Raw genomic sequence first — 21990 nt, 5'->3', positions numbered from 1 at the left:
TTGTTCACTTGGTTCATCATCTTTACTTTGTGTTTCAGGCTGCTCTTGTGACGCTGTGGAATGTGATGGTGGTGAATAACTGGCAGGTGTTCTTGGATGCCTTTTCCAGATATACAAATCCGTAAGTGATGCTTCATGATAAAACCAAAACTAGGTTGCACCTGCACTAAAGCAGGGGTGCCCTATAGTGATCGTCCGATATTGTTTTTTCGTTGCCGGTATCGATATTTTGGTCATTGCGTATCGGTATCGGCTTGACAGGTACTGTTGTGGAGGGATCTGGGGGTCTAAAAGACCACAAACCCCTCCTCTGCACTTAAAAGCATTCAAAACGGCAAGTTTGGCTGTTTTGAATGCTGTCATTTTTTTTAATCTGGCGCCAGTACCCAGAAGTGATGTCATGACATCACTTCCCGGTTTTTGCATGGAGACCCGATCAGAGCCAAATGAGGCTTTGATCGGGTCTTCGACTGCAATGCAGGCTGGCTGCCCAGGTCTCCTGGTGGGACGGGAGACCCGGGCGAGCTGCGGAAGGCGGGGGCGGACGTCCCCTCCCGCTCCTTGTAATGACAGCCGAGCAGCTTCTCAGCCGCATGGTTGTCATTACAAGATAGCCGTCCGTCGACTATGGACGCCGGTACCGGGGTGATGCCTCTAGCTGCAGGCATCAGTCCGGTACAAGCACATTCCGAAATATTGGCAATATTAGTCACCTTGGTGGCCGATTCCGATATATAGGGGAAAGTGCAGATCGGCCCTCGATATATCTTTTTTATGTTTTTACATTTTTATGATAATCGGTTGATCCCTAGTGCCCTCTGATGTGGGCAACCTGCCATGCCAAAGGATCAATGTTGTCGATCCTCAAGTCCCATTACTTTTTCATTTGAAAATAACAAACTTGTTATACTCACCTGCAGTGGTTTTAGACAGAGCAGCCCCGATCCTCCTCTTCTCGGGTTCCTCTACGGCACTTCTGGCCTCTCCCCAGCGCCAAGTGCCCCCACAGCAAGCTGAGTTGCTGCTCTGCTCCATTCAGACACAGAGCCGTGACTTGGCCCCACCACCTCTCTCCTTATTGGCTCACTGACAGTGGCGTTCCGCTGCTGTCTTAGCCAATCGAAAGGAGAGTCCTGGTCAGCCGAGTCTCTTGTCCAACATCGCTGGATCGAGATGGGCACAGGTAAGTATGAGGGGGGGCTGAGGGGCTGCTGCACACAGAAGGCTTTTTATCTTAATGCAAAGAATGCATTAAGATAAAAAAAACCATTACAACCACTTTAAGTTTTCTTTGGAAAGTTTATCATAAATCGGCCAATTGCATGCTACGCTATTTTACATTAAAATAGTTCTGTATTCAAAGAGCCCTGGGGCTGTTTTTACCTGCACAATAAGACCTCATGCACACGGAAAGTTATCAAAACATCAGTAGAAAGCTGTAGAAGGCGTTTTTCAGCTTTTTTGCTGAATTCTTTTTTAGCTTTTTCTAAGCTGTAGATTTTTTTTTTACCTTTTTTTAGCAAAACTATACTCCCACAAAAGCTTATGGCTCAAAAACCTTGATGAACGCCAAATAGCCGTGTTTTTTTTAGCCTTATTTGGCGTTTTTCAGCTTTTATCAGAATTAGAGCTAGTGGGTTTTGAGAGGAGTTTTTCAGTTGTAAAAATGCTCTGTTTTTTTTATTTTTTTGATCAGCCAGAAAACTGCTGATAACAGCCTATGTGTGCATGGATACATAGGATAACATGTTGGGGGAGTTTACTGGCTGCAGAACAAAAACACCTGATACCAAAAACAGCATCTGTAAAAAACATCCAGTGTGCATGAGGCCTAAAGAGCTGGTTGGTGGGTGGGTTCCTCTTGGCTGTAATAAGCTTTGGTGGCCAGGTCATATTCTTTTTGCTAAAAACACCCCTAAAACCACCGTAGCATCTTGCTAGTAATAGGTTGAAGGCCTGGGGAAAAAAGTTTAGAAAATCCCTTTTGGTTTTTTTATATGTCGATCAAATACAGTTTTCACTAATACCATGTGTGCTGAGCTGCATTTTTGTGCACACCACCGCACGTGTATGGATGTGAATAGGGAACATAGAAATCGGTTGTTGTCTGTGTGTCCTGTTTATACTATTCATGTGTGGTGGTGTGCAGAAAAATGCAACTCAAAGCCCAATAAGCTGTAAATCTGGAAGAGAAGCTGTGCTTTGCTCTGCAGAGCAAGGCAAGAGGTACACTTTAATGTCAGACCCACCAGCAATACCTTTCTTTTGATGTTCCATTCAGCAATCAGGAGAGAATTAAAATTCCTAGTACATCTGTATAGAGGAGAGCATATGCCTTGCACCCCTGGCTGCCGCATGACACTCAGTGGTATGTGCTGCTGGTGAGCTGTAATCGTGAACCTGTTGCTTTAAAGAATAACTAAAGGCAAAACTTTTTTTTAGTTTTGGATAGTGGAGAGAGATTAGAACCCCTGTCAGTGCCATCTTAGGAGTATTAAAGGGCCCCCGGGCAATGCAGTGCATTGGGGCCCCACCTACACAATCACGCACGAGAATAAAAATGAAAATTATGGATAAGGCGATATTTATTGGTACAGCAGTGCCAGGCTAATGACAGCTTCTAATTTCGGCGGCTGGGTCCAGTGAACACACACGGAACGGGAGTCAGACTCGACTATCCTGTGTGTTCCTGTTCCCATGGAGGCGGATGGGCATTCCTGCAGTTGTGGGCTCCCCCTCCACGACTCAAGTGGCCTGACAGCAGCACAGGGCCAACAGGTGCTTACCACCTGCTAAGTTCGGCGGCGGGATGTACACTGGAATCGGAACTAATGCTTGACTGGGTCACTGGACAGGTGGGGCCCCCCAGGCAACTGCCCAGCGTGCCCATTCGGTAAGATGGCCCTGGCCCCTGTTGGCTTTTATTGGGGTCTGTGCCCTCGATAGGGAGGTTCACCCTCCCTATTGGCCCTGTTTACTAGGGGTCGACCGATATCTGTTTTTTTTTTTTTCAGGACCGATAACAAATTTTTTACGGACGCCTTTCAGGCCAATATCAGGTGCCGATATTCTGTACATTTAAAGTTTTGAAAAATCGACACAATTTTCTACAAAAATCTGGTATAAACTGAACATGAACAGCGTTTACTGTATCATCGAAAGGGTCCTTTCACACGGGTGGACTGTTTTTTGATCCGCTCCGGCACTTTTTTTTTTTTTTTTTTTACGGACACGGATGACACTTGTGTCATCCGGTCCATATGTCCGTTTATCATCCCATCCGTTTGCGGATGATAAACGTAGATGTATGTCAATGGGATTGCGGATGTCAGCGGATGACACCGCTGATATCCGTTTTTGCGTCCGTTCCGGTTTTTTAAATGGAAGAAAAAATAGGGTTCTGTTCCGTTCCAAAAAACGGAACTGATTGGAAAGGATGCAAATCAGATGTCAGCGGATGGTCATCTGCTGACATCCGCAATCCCATTGACATGCATTATGTCCGTTTTTCATTCGCAAAAAAAATGGGATGAAAAACGGACATACGGAGCACCCGCGTGAAAGGACCCTAACTGAAAGTAAAAAAAATCCCAAATCTTGGGTTGTCCCCAAAAAAGTAATGGAGGGGAAATTTTCCAATGGAGAAACTAGTTTTGACGACTTGGGGCTCCCCAAAGAATTTCCCTTGATTTTCAGGTATTTCCTCTCACTCCTGTTTTGCCTATGGGACAGGAAGTGAAAGGAAATCTCCACAATGGGACACAGATGGCAAAAAAAAATCTGACGGGTATAACCCTTCATTATTATCTATTCAAAATGGAAAAAAAAGTTTGGCCTATATAAGTTGACTGTAGATGGGCAAATCTAATGGTATGTATAGAGAAATACAGGAGCTGCACTTTCTCATTCTGATAGCTTTATTACCAAACTGTCTAAAAAGAAATTTTTTTTTTTGCGCCTATTTGCAATTATTCCATTCAGAAACTGCAAGATGAGGATCATTCTTAATCAGTCAGAGAATTTTAGTGGCTGGAGCATCTGTATACAATGCTAATGACTTTCTTTATTCTTCATTTAGTGGTCAGCTATGTGTTTATGTATGGTTTTATTTTTAGATGGTCAAAGTTGTACTTTGTGGCATGGTGGCTGGTGTCTTCTGTCATTTGGGTTAACCTCTTTGTCGCTCTGATTTTAGAGGTAAGTTGTTGCTTATACTTGTGGTACTTTTAAAGCTGAAGTCTGGCATTTCTTGAAAAGTAAAAATTAAATACGATGGAAAAATGATCTCTTATCTGAAAATGCAGTGTAACACAGTACCCGGATATCTGCTCCTTTTTTTTTTTTTTTTTCTTTTTCATTTCAAATTAAAGCAAATATCTGATTAGCTATTAAAAGATAGGTTCACCTTTAGCAACATGTTACACCCATATTTAGGGTGTAACCTGTTGCTAAGCACTAGGCATGCACTGATCCGATATTAGGATCGGATATCGGTGCCGATAATGCAAATATAGCTGGATCGTGGGATCGGTAAAATTAACCGATCCACGGGCTGATCCGGTTTTGCTGAGTCCCGGCTCAGCCGTCCCTTACTTGGTGTAGTAGTAGTATGATGGTAGTATGGGATGGGAGCCGCTACCTCCTGTATAGGTCCGGCTCACAGGCAGAGTGATATCAGATGCACTCCACCTGTGAATGGAGGAGCCACACACATGAAGCAGTGGCTTTGCTCTGTACTGCAGCCGCATGCATATTGTGTATGTGTGTAGTTCCGTATCGGTATCGGGACTAGAAAAGTTCAATCGATGCACCCCAACCCTCACCTCCTAACCCCCCCCCCCCCGACAGCGTGCGGGGGTTCCTCATCTTTGCAGCCATTGTCGGCAGGGCTCTGTGTGTGTGTGTATTTATGTATGTATATATGTATGTATATGTGTGTGTGTATTTATGTATGTATATATGTATGTATGTATATGTGTGTGTGTATTTATGTATGTATATATGTATGTATGTGTGTGTGTATTTATGTATGTATATATGTGTGTGTGTATGTATGTATGTATGTATGTATGTGTATGTGTGTGTGTGTGTGTGTATTTATATATATATATATATATATATATATATATATATATATATATATACGTGTGTGTATATAATATATATATAATATATACACACACACACACTGAGACAAAACCCCCGCCCCCCCCCCCCCCTTAGCAGCCAATCCACATACACATATACATCCCATAATAAGTTGATCTTAAGGCAGACAAAACAACAATAGAACAATGGGATACAGGTACCTAACAATAAACCAATAAACCCCCCCCCCCACCCCGCCTCTCTATCTAGCAAGCGTCTGAGACACACTCCTGCAATATTCTAGCAATCTGAAAAGTCAAACCATTCATCTTCTTCATACATTTCCTGAGGGATATTGTTCAGAAATATTATTGTCCCAAGTTAAAGAGCTCCTCACTCTTTCAACACAAACCACACACATATAGAACCCAGGATAACCGGGGTAACATGAATGGCTGAGTCCAGTGTGGTTGTACAGCGAGTCTGATTAGTGCAGACCCGACTGGGGTTCTTGGTGACCCTGTGCCCCTAATAGACACAGGGTGACTTACACATAAGAGGAGTCTAGGGACCCAAGACAGGGACTTCCCAACCTCTCCAAGGCAAGCTGGGTTCCACAGGCCCCCCCAATATTGATCTCTGTTAATGAGTTTTTATAGTTCTAGGTAAATTTCATTGCATTTTTCAACTGTAACATTTCTTATACAGGTGTATAGGATTTACCCATCTACATTCTTTTTTTCTTAGAATTTTATCCACAAATGGGATCGCAGTAACAGGCATTCACTTTCTGCAGCCCAGCAAGTAGAGTACCACATGACAGTCCAGCTCATGTTCAGGTAAGATCGGTATCAGTTCTGTCATTTCCTATCTGATACTGTATAGGAAGGTGGTGACCAAGACCAGAGCATGAGAGGGTGAGGACACACATTCCCTGAGCTCCTGAGCCCCTCCGTGAGAACCGCCAGGTGTTCGCATTGTCTGCCGGCTAATTGTCTGCTAATTGTTGCCTGACTAGCTAACGTGCACAGCAGTTCACAGCTGAGAGCGAGCCGAGGATAGTGCCGAAGATATTACCGGATAAACAAGCAGGACCGAGCGGAGCTACATTGCACTCGAGGTACCGCCACACAAGCCGGGGTTTGCACTGAGCAGAGGTACCACCGCATAGAGCAGGGCTATACTGAGCCGAGGTACCGCCGCTCCGCATTGCATAGTACCGAGCAAAGACTGCATAGACTGTAAAGACAGCACTGCACTGAGCTGAATACCATCCGGATTACCGGACTATCGGGCTACTAAGCTGTGCAGCTGTGCAGCTCTATACCGAGTCGCTAAGCCATCAGAGCGGAGGAGCGGAGGATTGCCGGGATTGGCGGGCAGATTTCCTGACTAAGACCTCTAGCCCTTCTACTCCTGGGCTGCCTGAGTGGGGTTGAGTTGAGTCATTGGAGTGGTGCTGTGTCGAGCTGTAGAGCTGTAGAGCTGCCAAACCTGTTAAAATCCTGTTAAAATCCTAAGCCACCAGCCGACTGTACAGCGGGCTCAGTGCTCAGTGGGTCAGCAAGATCAGTATTCAAAGCAGTGACAAAATAAAGACTAAGCGGTGACTGAGACTTTATTTAAGAACTGCCAGGTGGTCTGACCGCTCAATTTATCTGCTAGCCTGCTTGTTAGTTGCTGTGCATTGCTGTGCATCGCTGTGCATCGTGAGGTGGGATAGCTTTGAAGCAGCAAGTCGCTGGATCACTAAACTAAATTGAACCGAATCCCGTCGTCAAGTCGCTAAGCTACTAAGTCGCAGAATTGTATTGAGAACTGCCGTATGGATTGATCGCTGACCTGTGAATCTGCTAGCAGCTGTGCCGCTGAGCCATCAAGATTTTTGGGTTTGGGGTTCTTTGTGCCCCCTGACCTTGCACATTTACTTTAGAGCAATCCGGGCAGCTTGTACATCAGAGCCGCAGGGCCTGTGGGGTGCGGATCTGGTTGCTGTGCCGCTTGTCAGCTATGGGGAGAAGGACCTTGAGAACAACACAACCCCAAAAGAAGCCGACCACTGGCTCTATAAAAAAGTACCTGGCAGTGGAGACCGAGGAGTTGTTGGAAGCAGGGGGTTCGGACCATATGCCGGGTGCTCGCTCCGGCCCCCCCCATAGCCCGTCAGCTTCCCATAGATCTCCAGCCTCCTCTTGGTGCTCGGACGGGACGGATGTCTCCCCGAGCCGATCCACAGTAGCTGCGCTAGTAAGCGGTCTGCCCACAAAGGCGGATTTAGCCTCTATGTTGAGGGGTTTGGAAAAGTCAATTAAAAACGAAGTATCCTTGGTCCGAGAGAACTTGAATCAGGTACTAACCCGGGTTGAGGAGTCCGAGCATAGATTAGATTCACATGCTGCTGCAATCCAAGAACTCCAAAATATCTCTAAACGTCAAGCATTAGCACATAGGATGGCTCTGTATAAAATTGAGGACCAGGAAAATCGGAGCAGGCGTAATAATATCCGAATCCGAGGTCTGCCTGAAGCCATCAAGGATCCAGATCTGCTCCCGACGATAAGTGGGGTTTTCAACAAGCTGCTCGGCCTTCCTGTTGACAAGTTAATGAGGATTGATAGAGCCCATAGGGCCTTTCGCCCCCGCAGCCTGCAGACAGAGACCCCAAGAGATATCATATGCAGGATTCATCACTACCCTGAGAAGGAGCGTATAATGCTAAGAGCCCGGGAAGTCCAAAACCTGGACTTTGATGGGGCACCCCTTTCGCTTTATCCTGACTTGGCTAGGGAGACCTTGGAGCGCCGCAGGGTACTAAAGCCCCTCACAGAAAAGCTGAGAGCGACCGCTATAACATATCGATGGGGTTTCCCCTCCTGCCTAATCGCATCTAGAGAAGGTCGCACTGCAACTTTGCGATTCCCCGAAGATCTGGAGGGCTTTTGCATGGCGCTTAATATACCAATACCTGACCTTCCGGGTTGGCAAGATGAAGCCTTCCAGGCTCCAGCCTCATCTGTTGATGGTGCCTGGCAGAAGATGTCTAAATCGCAGAAACCACGGAAATCTCCCTCTGATAAGCCTACTTGATTATAAGTTGAATATTGGCAAGCCTTCCTGGATAACCCCATCTGTAGAGGCCATCTGGCAGAAGACGCCTAATCTATAGAATCCACGGAAAATCTCCCTCTGATAAACCCACTTGAATACGACTTGAATATTAACAATTACAATATTGCACTTTTTTTTTTTTTTTTTTTGTGGGCTATCTTGTAGATACAGAGAGAGAAAAAGTGATAATCTGATAAATTCTTTTTTTTTTTTCAGCCACCTGGCGAGGTCCCGCGGAGGGGCCCCGGACTTCTTCAGGGTTTTTATCTCTGATTGGTTTTGTCTTGATCTCCCTCTCGTTGCTCACCCCCCCCCCCCCCCCAATTTTTGAGCGGAGCTCGGCTTTCCCTCACCCGTGTTTCCCGCCAGGTAGCGGGTCTCCAGGTGGGACCGCGGCTGAGAGATCGCCGTTTTTCCGCTCTTTGGTGAGTGTTCCTCACCAACATATTGTCGCGATGGCGACAACCTTTTTTCCTCGATCTTTTTTTTTCGTTTTTCTTCTCTTATCTTTCCAATTGTTCCTTTCCCCCCCCTTGGTGTACACCAGTCTAGGTGTGGATATTAGTATATATCCGGTTTAGATCTCAATGTCGAAGGTGACATATCTATCCTATAATGTAAGGGGGCTTCATACTCCAGCTAAACGGCATTGCTTATATAGAGAACTGAATGCGCTGAAAGGAGAAGTAGTGTTCCTGCAGGAGACCCATATCACCCACACTTCAAATCTTAAATTGACCACCCCCACGTACCCTATTTGGTACTATAGCCTTTCGGATATTCGTAACTCCAAGGGAGTCGCCATAGGGTTCCGTAAAGGCTCACCCTTTAAACTCACACAAATGGTAGCTGATAAATTCGGGCGTTATTTGTTTCTGAAGGGTACCCTGGGCGGCACTGTTGTCTCTTTTGCAAATATTTATGCTCCTAATCAAGATCAAGTGTCTTATTTAACGACCACCCTGCGCAGGTTCCAGGAATTTGCTGACGGAATATTAGTGGTGGCAGGCGATTTCAACGTCCCTATGGACCCCTTGCTGGATACCTCCTCGGGTAAGTCTTATATCTCATATAAACGGTTAAACTATTTGCGTACACAATTGCATGAGTTTCAATTAATAGATGCTTGGCGTGTTTTCCATCCTTCAGATAGGGATTACTCGTACTTCTCCAAAACACATAACTTCTATTCAAGACTTGACTATTTCTTGGTGGACCACTTCCACCTCGAACTAGTTGACTCTGTCACTATTGCTTCATCTTCTATTTCGGATCATTCCCCTATTTGTTTGACCTTGAAGCTTCCTTCTCTCCATTATAAAAAATCCACATGGAAGTTAAATGACTCCCTAATTGTGAGCCCTGTGGACAAACAAAATATAGGTAAAGAACTAGACAACTTTTTTGTGGATAATTCCTTGCCGGAGGTCAATACTGCTGTTCGCTGGGAGGCCCATAAGGCCTATATTAGAGGTAAACTAATAGAATTAGGAGCAAGGAAGAAGAAAGAGCGCGTATCATCTCAAAGAACTCTTGTTGCTGAAATACAGGTTCTCGAACGCTCTCATAAGGCCTCCCTTGCTATTTCTACCTTACAGTTACTGACTGAAAAACGGGAGGAGCTTAAGGCCCTATTTCATTCACAAAACAAGGCCACATATCGCAAGGTGTCCCAAAGGATATACGAATGGGGTGATAAACCTGGCCGACACCTTGCACGGTCCTTGCAACAACAAAAAGTAGCCTCTTATATTCCTAAAATCAAGCGACATGATGACTCCCTGGCGCACGACTCCACCTCCATCGCGGCCGAATTTCACAAATTCTATTTAAATCTCTATTCTGTTCCGAAAGCCATCTCGGATCCAGAAAAGCGTAGATCATTGATGTCAGAATATCTTGCTAGTGCCAACCTCCCTTCTATCCCACCAGAGAAAGTTAATTCTCTGGAGGATGAAATTTCGGTGGAAGAACTTCGAATTGCTTTAATCTCTACCCCAATGGGGAAGGCCCCGGGCCCTGATGGCCTCTCGGCCTTTTACTATAAACAATATACCGAAACCTTGCTCCCTCACCTGGCCTCCTATGCTAATTCTATTCTGGCAGACTCTTCTTTGCGCCCGGAGACTTTGCATGCATATGTTACATTAATCCCGAAAGAGGGTAAAGACCCCTCTTTATGTTCTAGTTATCGTCCCATTTCTTTGTTAAATGTTGATGTTAAACTATATGCCAAGGTAATCGCCAACAGATTGCTCCCCTTTTTACCCGCTAGTATCGCTAACAGTCAAACGGGTTTCATCCCTGGTCGTGAGGTGAGGGACAATGTGTCACGCACAATCTCACTTTTATCTTTTGTTCGCCAGCACTCCCAGCCCACCCTGTTGCTCTCCACGGATGCTGAAAAAGCGTTCGACAGGGTGGACTGGGAGTTCCTGATGGCGACACTACAGGCGTTTGGTCTAGGCCCCCGCCTGTGTCGTTTGATTAATGCGTTATATAAATCCCCTACTGCTCAGATTAAGGTTAATGGTATCCTCAGCGAATCAATTAAGCTTTCTAATGGGACCAGACAGGGCTGCCCGCTCTCCCCTATACTTTTTGTTTTATCTTTGGAACCTTTTCTGGCTAGAATTCAAGCAAACCCCTCGATTCATGGTATCACGGTCGGGTCTATGCAACACAAATACGCGGCTTATGCGGACGATGTTCTTTTTTTTGTACAACAACCTATGATATCCCTGCCTAATCTTCTTTCTGAATTTGATAGATATAGTGCTCTGTCTAACTTCAAAATCAATCTAACGAAGTCGGAAATCCTAAACGTTACAATTGCCCCGGCAATGGCACATGACATTAGCCCAGCTTTCCCCTTTATATGGCAACCCTACTCTTTTAAATACTTAGGGGTACACATTACTGCCCAGGTGGAGGATCTAGCACGAGCAAATTATATTCCCTTACTTAACACAATTAGAGCTAACTTTGCGAATTGGCATCATCTAGCCACCTCTTGGATAGGGAGGGTGAATGTTGTCAAGATGAATGTGCTGCCCAGGGTGCTCTTCATGTTTCAAATGCTCCCGTTTAATATACCCGTCAATTTGGTGAGGACTTTGAACTCTCTGGTTAGAGCATACGTGTGGCGCCGATCACACCCTCGGCTTGCGCTCTCGCTATTATCGCGGGACAAAAGCCGGGGGGGGTTGGCGGTGCCGGACTTTGGGAGATATCTGAACGCCGTCTCCCTGGTTCGGATAGCCGACTGGAAATTTCATACAGAGGAAAAGCTCTGGGTTCAGCTGGAGCACAAGCTGGCAAATACATCATTATATCCTCAACTTTGGATACCTCCAGAGACTAGAAATTTTGCTGACACTATCTCGCCTTTAACCAGTTCGGTTTTTCGCGTCTGGGATCGGCTACATAGGCTCCATAAAATTCCATATAATTCACCGCTTATGCCGATTTTAGGCCATAGCCTCTTCCCGCCTGGTCATAAAGACCACTCTTTCTCCCAGTGGCTACCACAGGCCAACGCCACGCTGTTGCATCATATAACGGGGATGGAAGGAATACTCCCATTCTCTAAAATATGCCAGGCATCACCAAAGACATTTATGGATTGCTGGAAATACCACCAACTTCAGCAATTCGTGAAAAAACTGCCTCACCCCTTACGCAACATACACTCCCTGAATCCGATTGAACAAATTCTAGTACGCCCTGAATCAGGTAAAGGTTTATTATCTAAGTTTTATAAGTCATTGGACGCACTAGGCCCCAATTCCACCCCACACTTTATGAAACAGTGGCAACTAGACTTTAAGTGCACTTTTTCGCCGACACAGGAGGAGGTTATTCTTCAAATGTCTCATAGCTCAGGAACATCGGCGCGGACAACAGAAGCCAATTATAAGTTTCTCACTAGATGGCACTACTCCCCCGCCAAGCTACAGAGGATGACACCATCTCTCTCGGCTGTTTGCTGGAGAGGTTGTGGGCATAGAGCTACGCACGCACATATATGGTGGTTCTGCCCAGCAATTCGACCCTTCTGGACTAGCGTATTGTCTTTAATTGAAAAAATTCAGGGTTTACCTATTGCTAGGGATCCGTTGTCTGTCTTATTCCATGACACTAAACTACCTCCGGCCCAGTATCGAAAGTCTATTACCCCTTACCTTTTAAATGCAGCCAAAGCATTAATCCCAAAATACTGGAAACAGTCTACAGTTCCCTCGATACCTCAATGGTTGCGGGCAGTTGACCGTATCTACTATCTGGAAGACATGACATTGGATCTTCGAGGTCAGGCACCCCTGGCACGTAAGATTTGGTCATGTTGGTTAACATTCACCCACACTAACATATACGCCTCATATATGGCAGAGGCCTCTCTAGGCTAGAACGCCTAGACTGGTGAAACACCAAAACACCAAGGGACCCCCCCACTTTCCTTTTTTTTTTTTTTTTTTTTTCTCTTTCTCTCTTCCTTCCTTTTCTTCCCCTCTCCACTGGAGAGCCCCCGCTTAAACAACTGGACTAAAATATCTAACAATCCCAGAAATATTGATTCTTGTAGGTAAATTATATTCGTATGTTTTTTTTTTCTTTTTTGCATTGGTTCTAGTTATGACAAGCAGGGACTGCTTAACTGTATATAATTTGGGGAGACTCCCCCTTTGTTCTTTTCTACTTCATGTTTGTATAACTCGTATAGAATTCAATAAAAAATATATTAAAAAAAAAAAAAAAAAAATAGGAAGGTGGTGAGATAATTAGTTTTACAAATCACATTGAATACGGTTTGTTGCGTTCTGCTCATACAGGCTTTTTAAGTATCTGTTTTGGTTAGCAGAAAAATTTACCCTGAAATGTTGGGCCCTTTTATCTCAATAATGTCTGCAATAGTAAATCTATATTGCCCTATTGCAGCCAGGTTCAAGCACTGGAATGTTACTTCATAGAAACCTTTTGTCTGCATTGCTACAGAGAAAATCAATGGCAACCACCCCAACCTATAAGTGGCCTTTACAGGGAAGAGCACATGGAAAGGCGACCCATGTCAAAAGACAAAGAAAAATTCCCATCTCACTTGCCAGTCTGCACCAATCCGAATTGTCCTATCTGACAGTTCACGTTCAGTTCAAAAGTTAGAATTACAGTACAAGGGGGGGGGGGGGGGTCGTGAAGTGGCACTGCAGCTTACGCAAAGATTTGCAAACGTGTGCTAACTAAACCCCTGGTTTAAACTTGATTTGTTAGACAGGACAATTTGGATTGTTTCAGGCTGGCTGGTAAGTGAGCTGGGAATTTTTCTTTGTTGTTTTTTTTTTTTTTTTAACGTTCCTTTAGAGCAGCCAATGAGATTTGGCCTTGTTTTAGAGATTTAAACAATGTCAGTTGTGTCCCTTTACTGCCTGATGTGTATAATTGTCTTAAAGTGATTTGAGCGCATTTATAAAATGTTTTTGCAGGCAAAGTTTGCACTATGAGCTGTGTCATTTTAAATATTTTTTAAAGCCTGATAGGTTCCCTTTAACAAAGAACTGTCTATTGCCTATGAACAGGACCGTATTTACAATAAGGTGTTTTTGGGTCTTTACCTAGGGCTGTGATGGTGAACCTTGGCACCCCAGATGTTTTGGAACTACATTTCCCACGATGCTCCACTACACTGCAGAGTGCATGAGCATCATGGGAAATGTAGTTCCAAAACATCTGGGGTGCCAAGGTTCACCATCACTGCCCTAGGGAAATAAGGAAAGCGGGGCAGCGTCAAGATACTAATTAAGGAAACAAAATAGATTTACATTTTTTTTCTTTAAAAAAAAAAAAAAATGCAAAAGATTGTTGTAGAGGCTATTGAGAATCTAAAAATCTGTAACCATCTCTCCTTTTTCTTGTATAATGTAGTAGTGGCTTTAAAAAAAAGCAGAAGGCATGCTGCCTCAGATTAGAGATTGCAGAGCCTGTTCAAAGGGACATCATCGCCCACAGGGGAAGTATGATGGCATAAATACAGTGCTTCCTAATGAGGGATTAACTGTTTTTTTTTTCTCTCCGCATCCACTGGGGATACAGGAGCCCAGGCACATAGGCCCTGCCACTAAGTGGCTGGACACCAGTTAGTGTGTATAAAAGCCAAAACTGTTTCTTTTAAATTTAGATAGTGTAGTGGAGAGTTAAATCACATAATATTATTTTTCAGTTTTAATCCACTAAATATGTTCTAGGTCCATTAAATCAAAAGATGTGCAAATACGTAGGCTGTGGCTGTTTTCTAAAGAAAACCAACTAACCAAGTAGAATATCTTGTCCTGTCCTCTGCTCTGCCAGCATGCTGTAGATCAGGGCCCTTGCTGTCTGTGTGGAAACAGCGGTCTCTCTGCAGGGGTCCTGTATGCCCCCTGCTAGGTCAAAGCTTGATCTCTCTAATCAGCAAAGCTCGTACACCCTGCTGATTGGAGAGCTCCAGCTCTGACTCTGCAGGGAGTGTTTCAGACCTCTGCACAGAGACCACTGCTTCCACACAAACAGCAAGGGTCCTTCTCTGCAGCAGAAGAAAGGACCTTTTGTAAAATGAGGTAAAGTTTTACTTTAAAGGAGAAGTATGGCCAAAGCTCCTTTTGCCATACTTCTCTTGTGTGTCAAATGAGTGCACTTAGTTCTGCACTCCTGGGACCCAGATTCAGCTGACAGCGGGCTAATGTTTAGACTCTGCAGGGATCCTGACAACAATGTCAGGATCTGCCCAGATTCCTGGCCGGCAGCTGGGTTATAAAACATCAAGAAATGGTGACAGCATACCGAAAGTTGAAATCAAATATTGGAGTAATTTTATTCTTGATCACAGGCATTAATACAGGACTGGTAAGACATGGGACAGGTAAAAGGTTGACGCGTTTCACGACACAAAAAGTCGCTTACTCATGACCATACCAATGGCGGATAATTGGACTTTAACCAGAGATGCATAGTAACGAAGTAGAACTACTTAAGTACTGTACTTAAGTACCGAAAGGCGGTATCTGTACTTTCCTAGAGTATAATTTTTTTCTCCTACTTCTACTTTTACTTCACTACATTTTTTCGATGATTTCGATACTTCTACTCAAGTATTTTTTTTTTTGTGCTGCATAGTTACTCGTTACTTTTAAAAAAATTACCACTGCCAAAACAGTAGATGGCAGGTTGCATAAAGCTCAAAAAAATGTGTATAATGTCATTTGTAAATCAGCGCATACGAAAATAAAGGCTGTGTATAATAAAAGCTGCTATACCAAATCTTTCCAATAAAAAGAAAATATGAAACAAACAAATAAATGGTGCTACAGCGCTTAAAGTGCATCAAGAAACTACTAACAAACACAGGTTAATCATTTGAATAAATCATTTGAAATAATAAAAAACAATATGATCAAACTTTTGACTTCTTTCTTTAATAACTACACAACACAGTACTTCTACTTCTACTTTCAGTACTTGAGTAGAAATTTTTTTTCAAAACTACTGGTACTTTTTACTTTTAGTACTTAAGTAGCAAATTTTTTGAAAAAACTACTTGCAATACTTAAGTAAAAAAAATGTTGAATACTTTAGTACTTCTACTTAAGTAACTTTTTCTGCGAGCACTTCCACTTCTACTCAAGTCACTTTTTGATCGAGCACTTGTACTTTTACTCAAGTAGAAATTTCGAGTACTTTATACAAGTCTGACTTTAACTGACACTTTGAGGGCACCATTGACACTAAAATAGTGATCAATTTTAGAAATATGCACTGTCCCTGTATTTATGACACTGACCGGGGTAAAACATCTGAGGCAATCAAAGGGTTAACAGTGTGCCTAGCCCCCCCCCCTGCCAGATCTGAGTTCTGCCTTGTTTAGATAGGCAGATCTCAGTTCTGTGTGTATTAACGACGATCGGCCGGTGGACATCCAGTGCCTGGTATCTGCAGACTGGCTTCTGCTGTGAATAATAACAGCAGAAGTGCCCCGACCGGTGGTGTGTGTGCGCCCCCTGTAGGCGGAAGTGCAGAATCGCGTATATACGCGATTCTGCACAGGAGAGCCGCCCTGTAGCAGTAAAACTGCTATGGGGCAGATGGGGGAAGTGGTTTAAAAGAAAACTGGTTGTAAGCAGGGAACAGGTAGCAGGTACAAAGTTCTCTGGGATAAGCAATCTCCCAGGCACAGATACCAAATCCAGTGAAGTCTGTATACAGATGTACAGTGTCTCAGGAAACAAACGGGGGAAAAAAAGCAGAACATAAACCTAGCTGTGTCTCGGCACTAATTTTACCAAAGTACAGGCCCTCACTACCAGGCTGAGCAAGCCTACAGCTTGTCAGCTTCCACATATATAGCTTGTTGGCTTTTACCAACCTCTCACAGACAAGAATTGTCTGATTTCCCAGGCTGAGAGCACTGGCTGTCTGTCCTGGGTGAGTATAATTTTGCCTGGGGAAGAGGACTAAGACCGGAATCAGCCTGCGGGTTAGAGATCAGAGATCCCTGAACATGTATGAGAGGAGTCTGGGGGATGTAAAAACCCCGAACAGGACTTTTCCTGGCTCACTCTTGAATGCTCTGCTTCATGGTGCACTAATTACAGTATGTTTAACCAGTTGCGGACCGCCCGCCGCAGTTATACTGTGCAGGAGGCCTCTCCTGCACGAACCGATGTAGGGGTACGTTGGTCACGCGCCTGGTGTTGGGGGGCGGGGATGCCGATACACGGGGCCAGAGGCCGCGATTGCCGCCGACTACCCGCGATTGCTCCCCCCCTGAGAGAGGACGGGCTGACCGGTCTTCTCTCCGAAATGATTACAGAGCTCCTGTGATCCTTCTATATAGGATCACAGGTCTCTATGGTCATTTCAAAAGCCCAACCCCCCACAGTTAGTAAACACGCCCCTAGGCTTACATTTAACCCCTTGATCACCCACTAGGTTAACCCCTTCCCTGCCAGTGTCATTATTACAGTAACAGTGCATATTGTTAGCACCGATTACTGTAGTATCTGGTAGTATCCCCCAAAAGTGTCAAAAAGTTCAGTTAGGGGTCCGATCTGTCCGCCGCAATGTCGGTCTCGCTAAAAATCGCTGATCGCCGCCATTACTAGTAAAAAAAAAAATGACATCTTTCCCCTAGTTTGTAGACGCAATAACTTTTGCGCAAACCAATCAAAATACGCTTTATTGTGATTTTTTTTTTTTTTACCAAAATTATGTAGCAGAAAACATTGGCCTAAAAGGATGAAAAAAATTGATTTAACATTTTTTTTTTTGGGGGGGGAATGTTATAGCAGAATGTGAAAAATACAGATTTTTTTTTTTTTTTTTTTTTTCAGAATTGTTGCTGTTTTTTTTTTGTTTATAGTGCAAAAAATAAAATTTGCACAGGTGATCAAATACCACCAAAAAGCTCTATTTGTGGGGGGAAAAAAGGACGTCAATTTTATTTAGGTACAGCATCGCACGACCGCACAATTGTCCGTTTAAAGTAGCGCAGTGCCGAATCGCAAAAAATGGCCTGGTCAATAAGGGGGAAAAACCTTCCGGTCCAGAACTGGTTAAAGAAAAAAAATAATACAACTTAAAATAACTCGTCCTGCCTCTCACTAAATAGGTTGGGCTGTCTACTTTCCAAAAAGGGTGTATTTGGGGGATATTTGTACTGGTCCAGAAATAAGGTAGGCCGTCAGTACATCAGAATTGATAAATTTTCACATCTATAGAATATATATTATACACTATATTGTCAAAAGTATTGGGACATCTGCCTTTACACGCACATGAACTTTACTGGCATCCCAGTCTTAGTCCGTAGGGTTTAATATTGAGTTAATAAAAAGTTAGAAGGCGCCTGGCCCTTTAAAAAAGATAATAAAACCTGCTGCCCCTTTAATTGTTAAAAAACAATATATAGGTATAAATCGTGGATAAAAAGACGCTGGTAATCTTTTTATGTTGCTGGATGCAATTATTATAGGTATCACGTATTTTTGTAAAATTATTCAATATTAATATTATAACAAAAGCATGTAATAATATGTGCTGAATTAAACAAGTGCAAATCGTAATTAATAAATATCAAAGTGCTTAATAGTGCATCAATCTAAAATTCCAAGTGTTGATTGTCACTAATATATAAGTTACATAAATAAATAAATTAATTAGTGCAGCAAGCAAAAAAGTGCTTAATAGTGCATGCATGAATTAAACCACATCGAATTAAATTAAAAAATAGTCGTGCTCTCCAATAGGGTGCTCAAAGATATATAACAAGTGTCTCTAAAATTCTGAACAATTCATGCAATTGGATTGTGCTTCTATATTCTTGTTTTTTAAAGTGCTCCAGGTGGTTGGGTGTGTCACACGTGGCCTCTTACCAGCTTCCAATAGGTCGTAATGACCCCCAACGCCTGTGATCCCTTTATCTGGGTGGATCAAACCTCTCCTCGATATCTTTAGTTTGAATATCTGCTCCTAGATTAGGCATGTATGGACCATGTAGTCCGCATATAAAGATAAAACAAATGCCTCCAATAGTGAAATATTGTATGGTTTATTGTAAATACACTAAAGGATAACAGTTGGTCTCTTACTATTTGCTGTGCCCTCCTGGCACTGGGCGATTCGGCAGTACACAATCGTTCGGGTATTGGGAAGATAGTGTCCGAGGATCTGCAGCTTCCTCCTATCTTTCCTTTCACTGTATTGTGTGCGGCGGTCGGCGTGCGTCCCTGCCCCTGCTACGAATGCCTGAGTTTCAGTTTCCGGGTTTAGCAATGACCACAATGCATTTCGCTCTTGTGCGTCATCAGACGGTAGCAATCCGTCTGACGCACAAGAGCGAAATGCCGTGACCGTCGGCTCCTGCGCGCGTGCGCGGGAGTGACGTCACCGCGGCTCCGGCCAATCAGATGGCCAGATGCCATGATCCCGGAAGACGGGCGACTGGACATGTCGCCCGTCATACAGGTGAGCGGGCGGCACGGCGGGGGCTCGTTCTTAGGTAAGTATATCATAATGAGCTAGTATGCGATGCATACTAGCTCATTATGGGTTTCTCTTTCAGGTTGCAGAAAAAAAAAAACTTTCGAGGGTTTACAACCTCTTTAAAGCTCATGTGCCTGTAAAGGCAGGTGTCCCAATACTTTTGGTAACCTATTGTATATAATAATGTGTGAACTTTCCTACAGACTAAAGATCAAACAATGATTTGAGATATATTTTACCAAACAAATGTAGCAGAATACATTTTGGCCTACATTTATGAAAAAATACTTTGTGTTGCATGACCGCACAATTGCCAGTAAAAGTAGCGCAGTGCTGAATAGCAAACAAAATGAGCTGGTCATGAAGGGGGTAAAACCTTCTGGTGGTTAAGTGGTAAAAAAAATCTGTCGGAGGGTGTAACCTTTCCAAATTGAATCCAAAACTGAAGAAAAGCCATAGATTTTTTCCTTTGCAATGCTTTCACTTAATATAAATATGTATATATTGTATGAATTGACAGGGAAGACTTGGAAGAACCAACAGATGAAGAACTCATGGACCGGTTACATCATCACCCTCACCTTCATCTATCCAGATGACCTCCATTGTGTACAGACCTGGAGATGTTGAGTTCCAGTCTAAGCTGCCATACCAAGAAAACCACTTGCTGCTTTTATTGACGTGGAAGTGCTGAGAGAATTGAAGTTGTTCCACCTACAATGTGCATTCCAGTACAATGACTAAAGCCTCCCCACTAGTGCCTTATTCTGTCACCCCCCCACATGGGCCTTTTTTATGGACCTTTCTCATTCCTCGGGGGGTGCTTTACTGCAGATGAGACTTTGATTTTACTCCAGGAGCGATGAGGCACCTTCGTTTTTCCTCTTATGTATTTTATGTTTTCAGTTCATTGTATCTTTTAGCTCCGTGTCTCAGGGGAACTGTCGTACAGATCACCTGTGTACTGCAGGTATAGCCGTTTGACAGGCCAGTCCTCCAACCAAAGCCAAGTATGGGAAGCCAGCAGTTTTTTACACTTTCAAAATGAATCTTCTATCTGGGAATCTCAGCAGAGTTTGCCCCCCGCTAGAATTTCCTGCTGATCCCAGCACCTTGTTCCTAAATGTTCCCCATCTGATAACTTATCCTCCATAAAACAAACCAATCCTACAGGGAAAGCAGGACCCTCTTGGACCTGCTGCAACAGATGTCAGAGCCATTGACCTTTAACATGGTCTATTTAAAGCTAAACCGCGGGATTCTTGAAAAAGCTACGTATTCGGTGAGCTTCAACACCCTCTGCTTTGCAAGGCTTAAAGGCTTGCTAAGTCTAGTTGTAGAGAAATAATATGTAATCCCTTATTCATTGCTCTTGCAAGTTCCAGCTCCCTCCTCTTCCTCCCCCCTTGCCGTCTTCATCTACAGTGCCGGGCTACCAGTCCTGCATTGTACTTGATGTCAGCCTCCAGCCGAAGCATCTTAGAGAAAAGCCTTTGGAGGACTAGTCACACAAATGGTGCCTTAACCTTCAAATGACAAGAACCGCTCTAGGCGGACTCACCATACATTGGTCTTCTCCACTGTGTTTTGGTGTCGGTCCGATCCATAATCTTTGTAAACTGAGCATCCAGAGAACAAAGGTTGACTGCACTCCAATGGCCTGGGATAGCCAAACTTTATTGTATAAAATCCATGTCGCAGAGATATCAGTTTCCAACGATAACCGTAGGATGATAGTAGGTGTTAACGCACTTCATGCAGAATGAAACACGGGAATCTGAACATTGGTTTTTATACAATAACGTTTGGATTTCCCTGGACATTGGAGTACAGTCAACCTTTGTTCTTTGGGTACATGAATGGTGCCTGCAAGGGCGAGGGAAAAGGTAATTATTGCACCTTATTTTTTTACCCCTAGACCTCACCGGCAAGGGTAGATTTTTGAAAATCCAGGTTCAGCTAGAACTACAGAATGTGTAAAGCAGGGGTGTCTAAACTATGGCCCCCAGCTGTTCAGGAACTACAATTCCCATGAGGCATTGTAAATCTCTGACATTCAGAGACCTAACTAGGCATGATGGGTATTGTAGTTCCTGAACAGCTGGAAGGCCATAGTTTGGACATAGCTGGTGTAAAGGATCCAGGATTTGCCCCCAGGTAAGGATTTTAAGTGAATTCAGATTTATCCAATAATATAAAAACCCCATTTGGATGAACTCCGCGTACAAATATACATGTTTTATGTAGACCTCTATAGATTTAATACAGGAATCGTCATTCATACAACATTGATTAATTCCACAAATATTTTAATGCCACTAATCGGCTCATTTAAATATATTTTTCAGTTTTTTTTTTTTTTTTAAATCTTCAGCAACATTTAAAGGGAATTGCCACTTCAAAGAGTTTGTATTTCAGAGTTTATTTTTGTTGCCTTTGGATAAAATAGATTTTTTTGTTTTCTAGTTTGCTTAAAACACGTGTGTCTATATTAAATTATATTTTATAGTGGGCCTAGGGAAGGGGCCATGTGCAAATTTCAGTAGCCAATCTATTTCTTTCCTTACTCCAGGGAATGAACATCTGATTGGTTGCTGTGGGTTAGAGAATTATTCACATTGTCACTGTTATGTGTTGTGCCTTATTAATCAAAGATCTTCTGAAACAAAGCCAAAGAGAGATGCTTTAAAGGGAACCCATCATGAGAGAAACTGCTAATATGTGCATCATTCTGAAAATGCTAATTGCTTGGCCGTCTTTGGCTTTAGTCTTGACCCAGGGCAA

General features: G+C 43.5%; 1 protein-coding gene and 1 long non-coding RNA gene across 2 annotated transcripts in view; both read left to right on the top strand.

The window, feature by feature from the left end:
• The window catches only part of TPCN2 (two pore segment channel 2), a gene marked incomplete at its 5' end in the record, with an annotated part of 79341 nt that extends 59519 nt beyond the window's left edge, over nt 1-19822 (top strand). The window contains 4 exons of the mRNA XM_082269963.1: nt 39-121; nt 4116-4197; nt 5836-5927; nt 19727-19822. Coding sequence (XP_082126089.1) covers nt 39-121; nt 4116-4197; nt 5836-5927; nt 19727-19805 — 336 coding nt within the window. The 3' untranslated portion in view covers nt 19806-19822. The remainder of the gene's footprint in view (nt 1-38; nt 122-4115; nt 4198-5835; nt 5928-19726) is intronic.
• Nucleotides 1-21990, top strand: part of LOC309565207 — a 1884446-nt gene that overhangs the window by 1693094 nt on the left and 169362 nt on the right. The gene's annotated exons all lie outside the window — the stretch shown is intronic.

This window comes from Pelophylax lessonae (genome assembly GCF_965119305.1).
Source record: "Pelophylax lessonae genome assembly, chromosome: 10".
Lineage (NCBI taxonomy): Eukaryota > Metazoa > Chordata > Amphibia > Anura > Ranidae > Pelophylax > Pelophylax lessonae.
The sequence above is the reverse complement of the archived record's forward strand: the minus strand, read 5'-3'. Positions and strand labels throughout refer to the sequence as shown.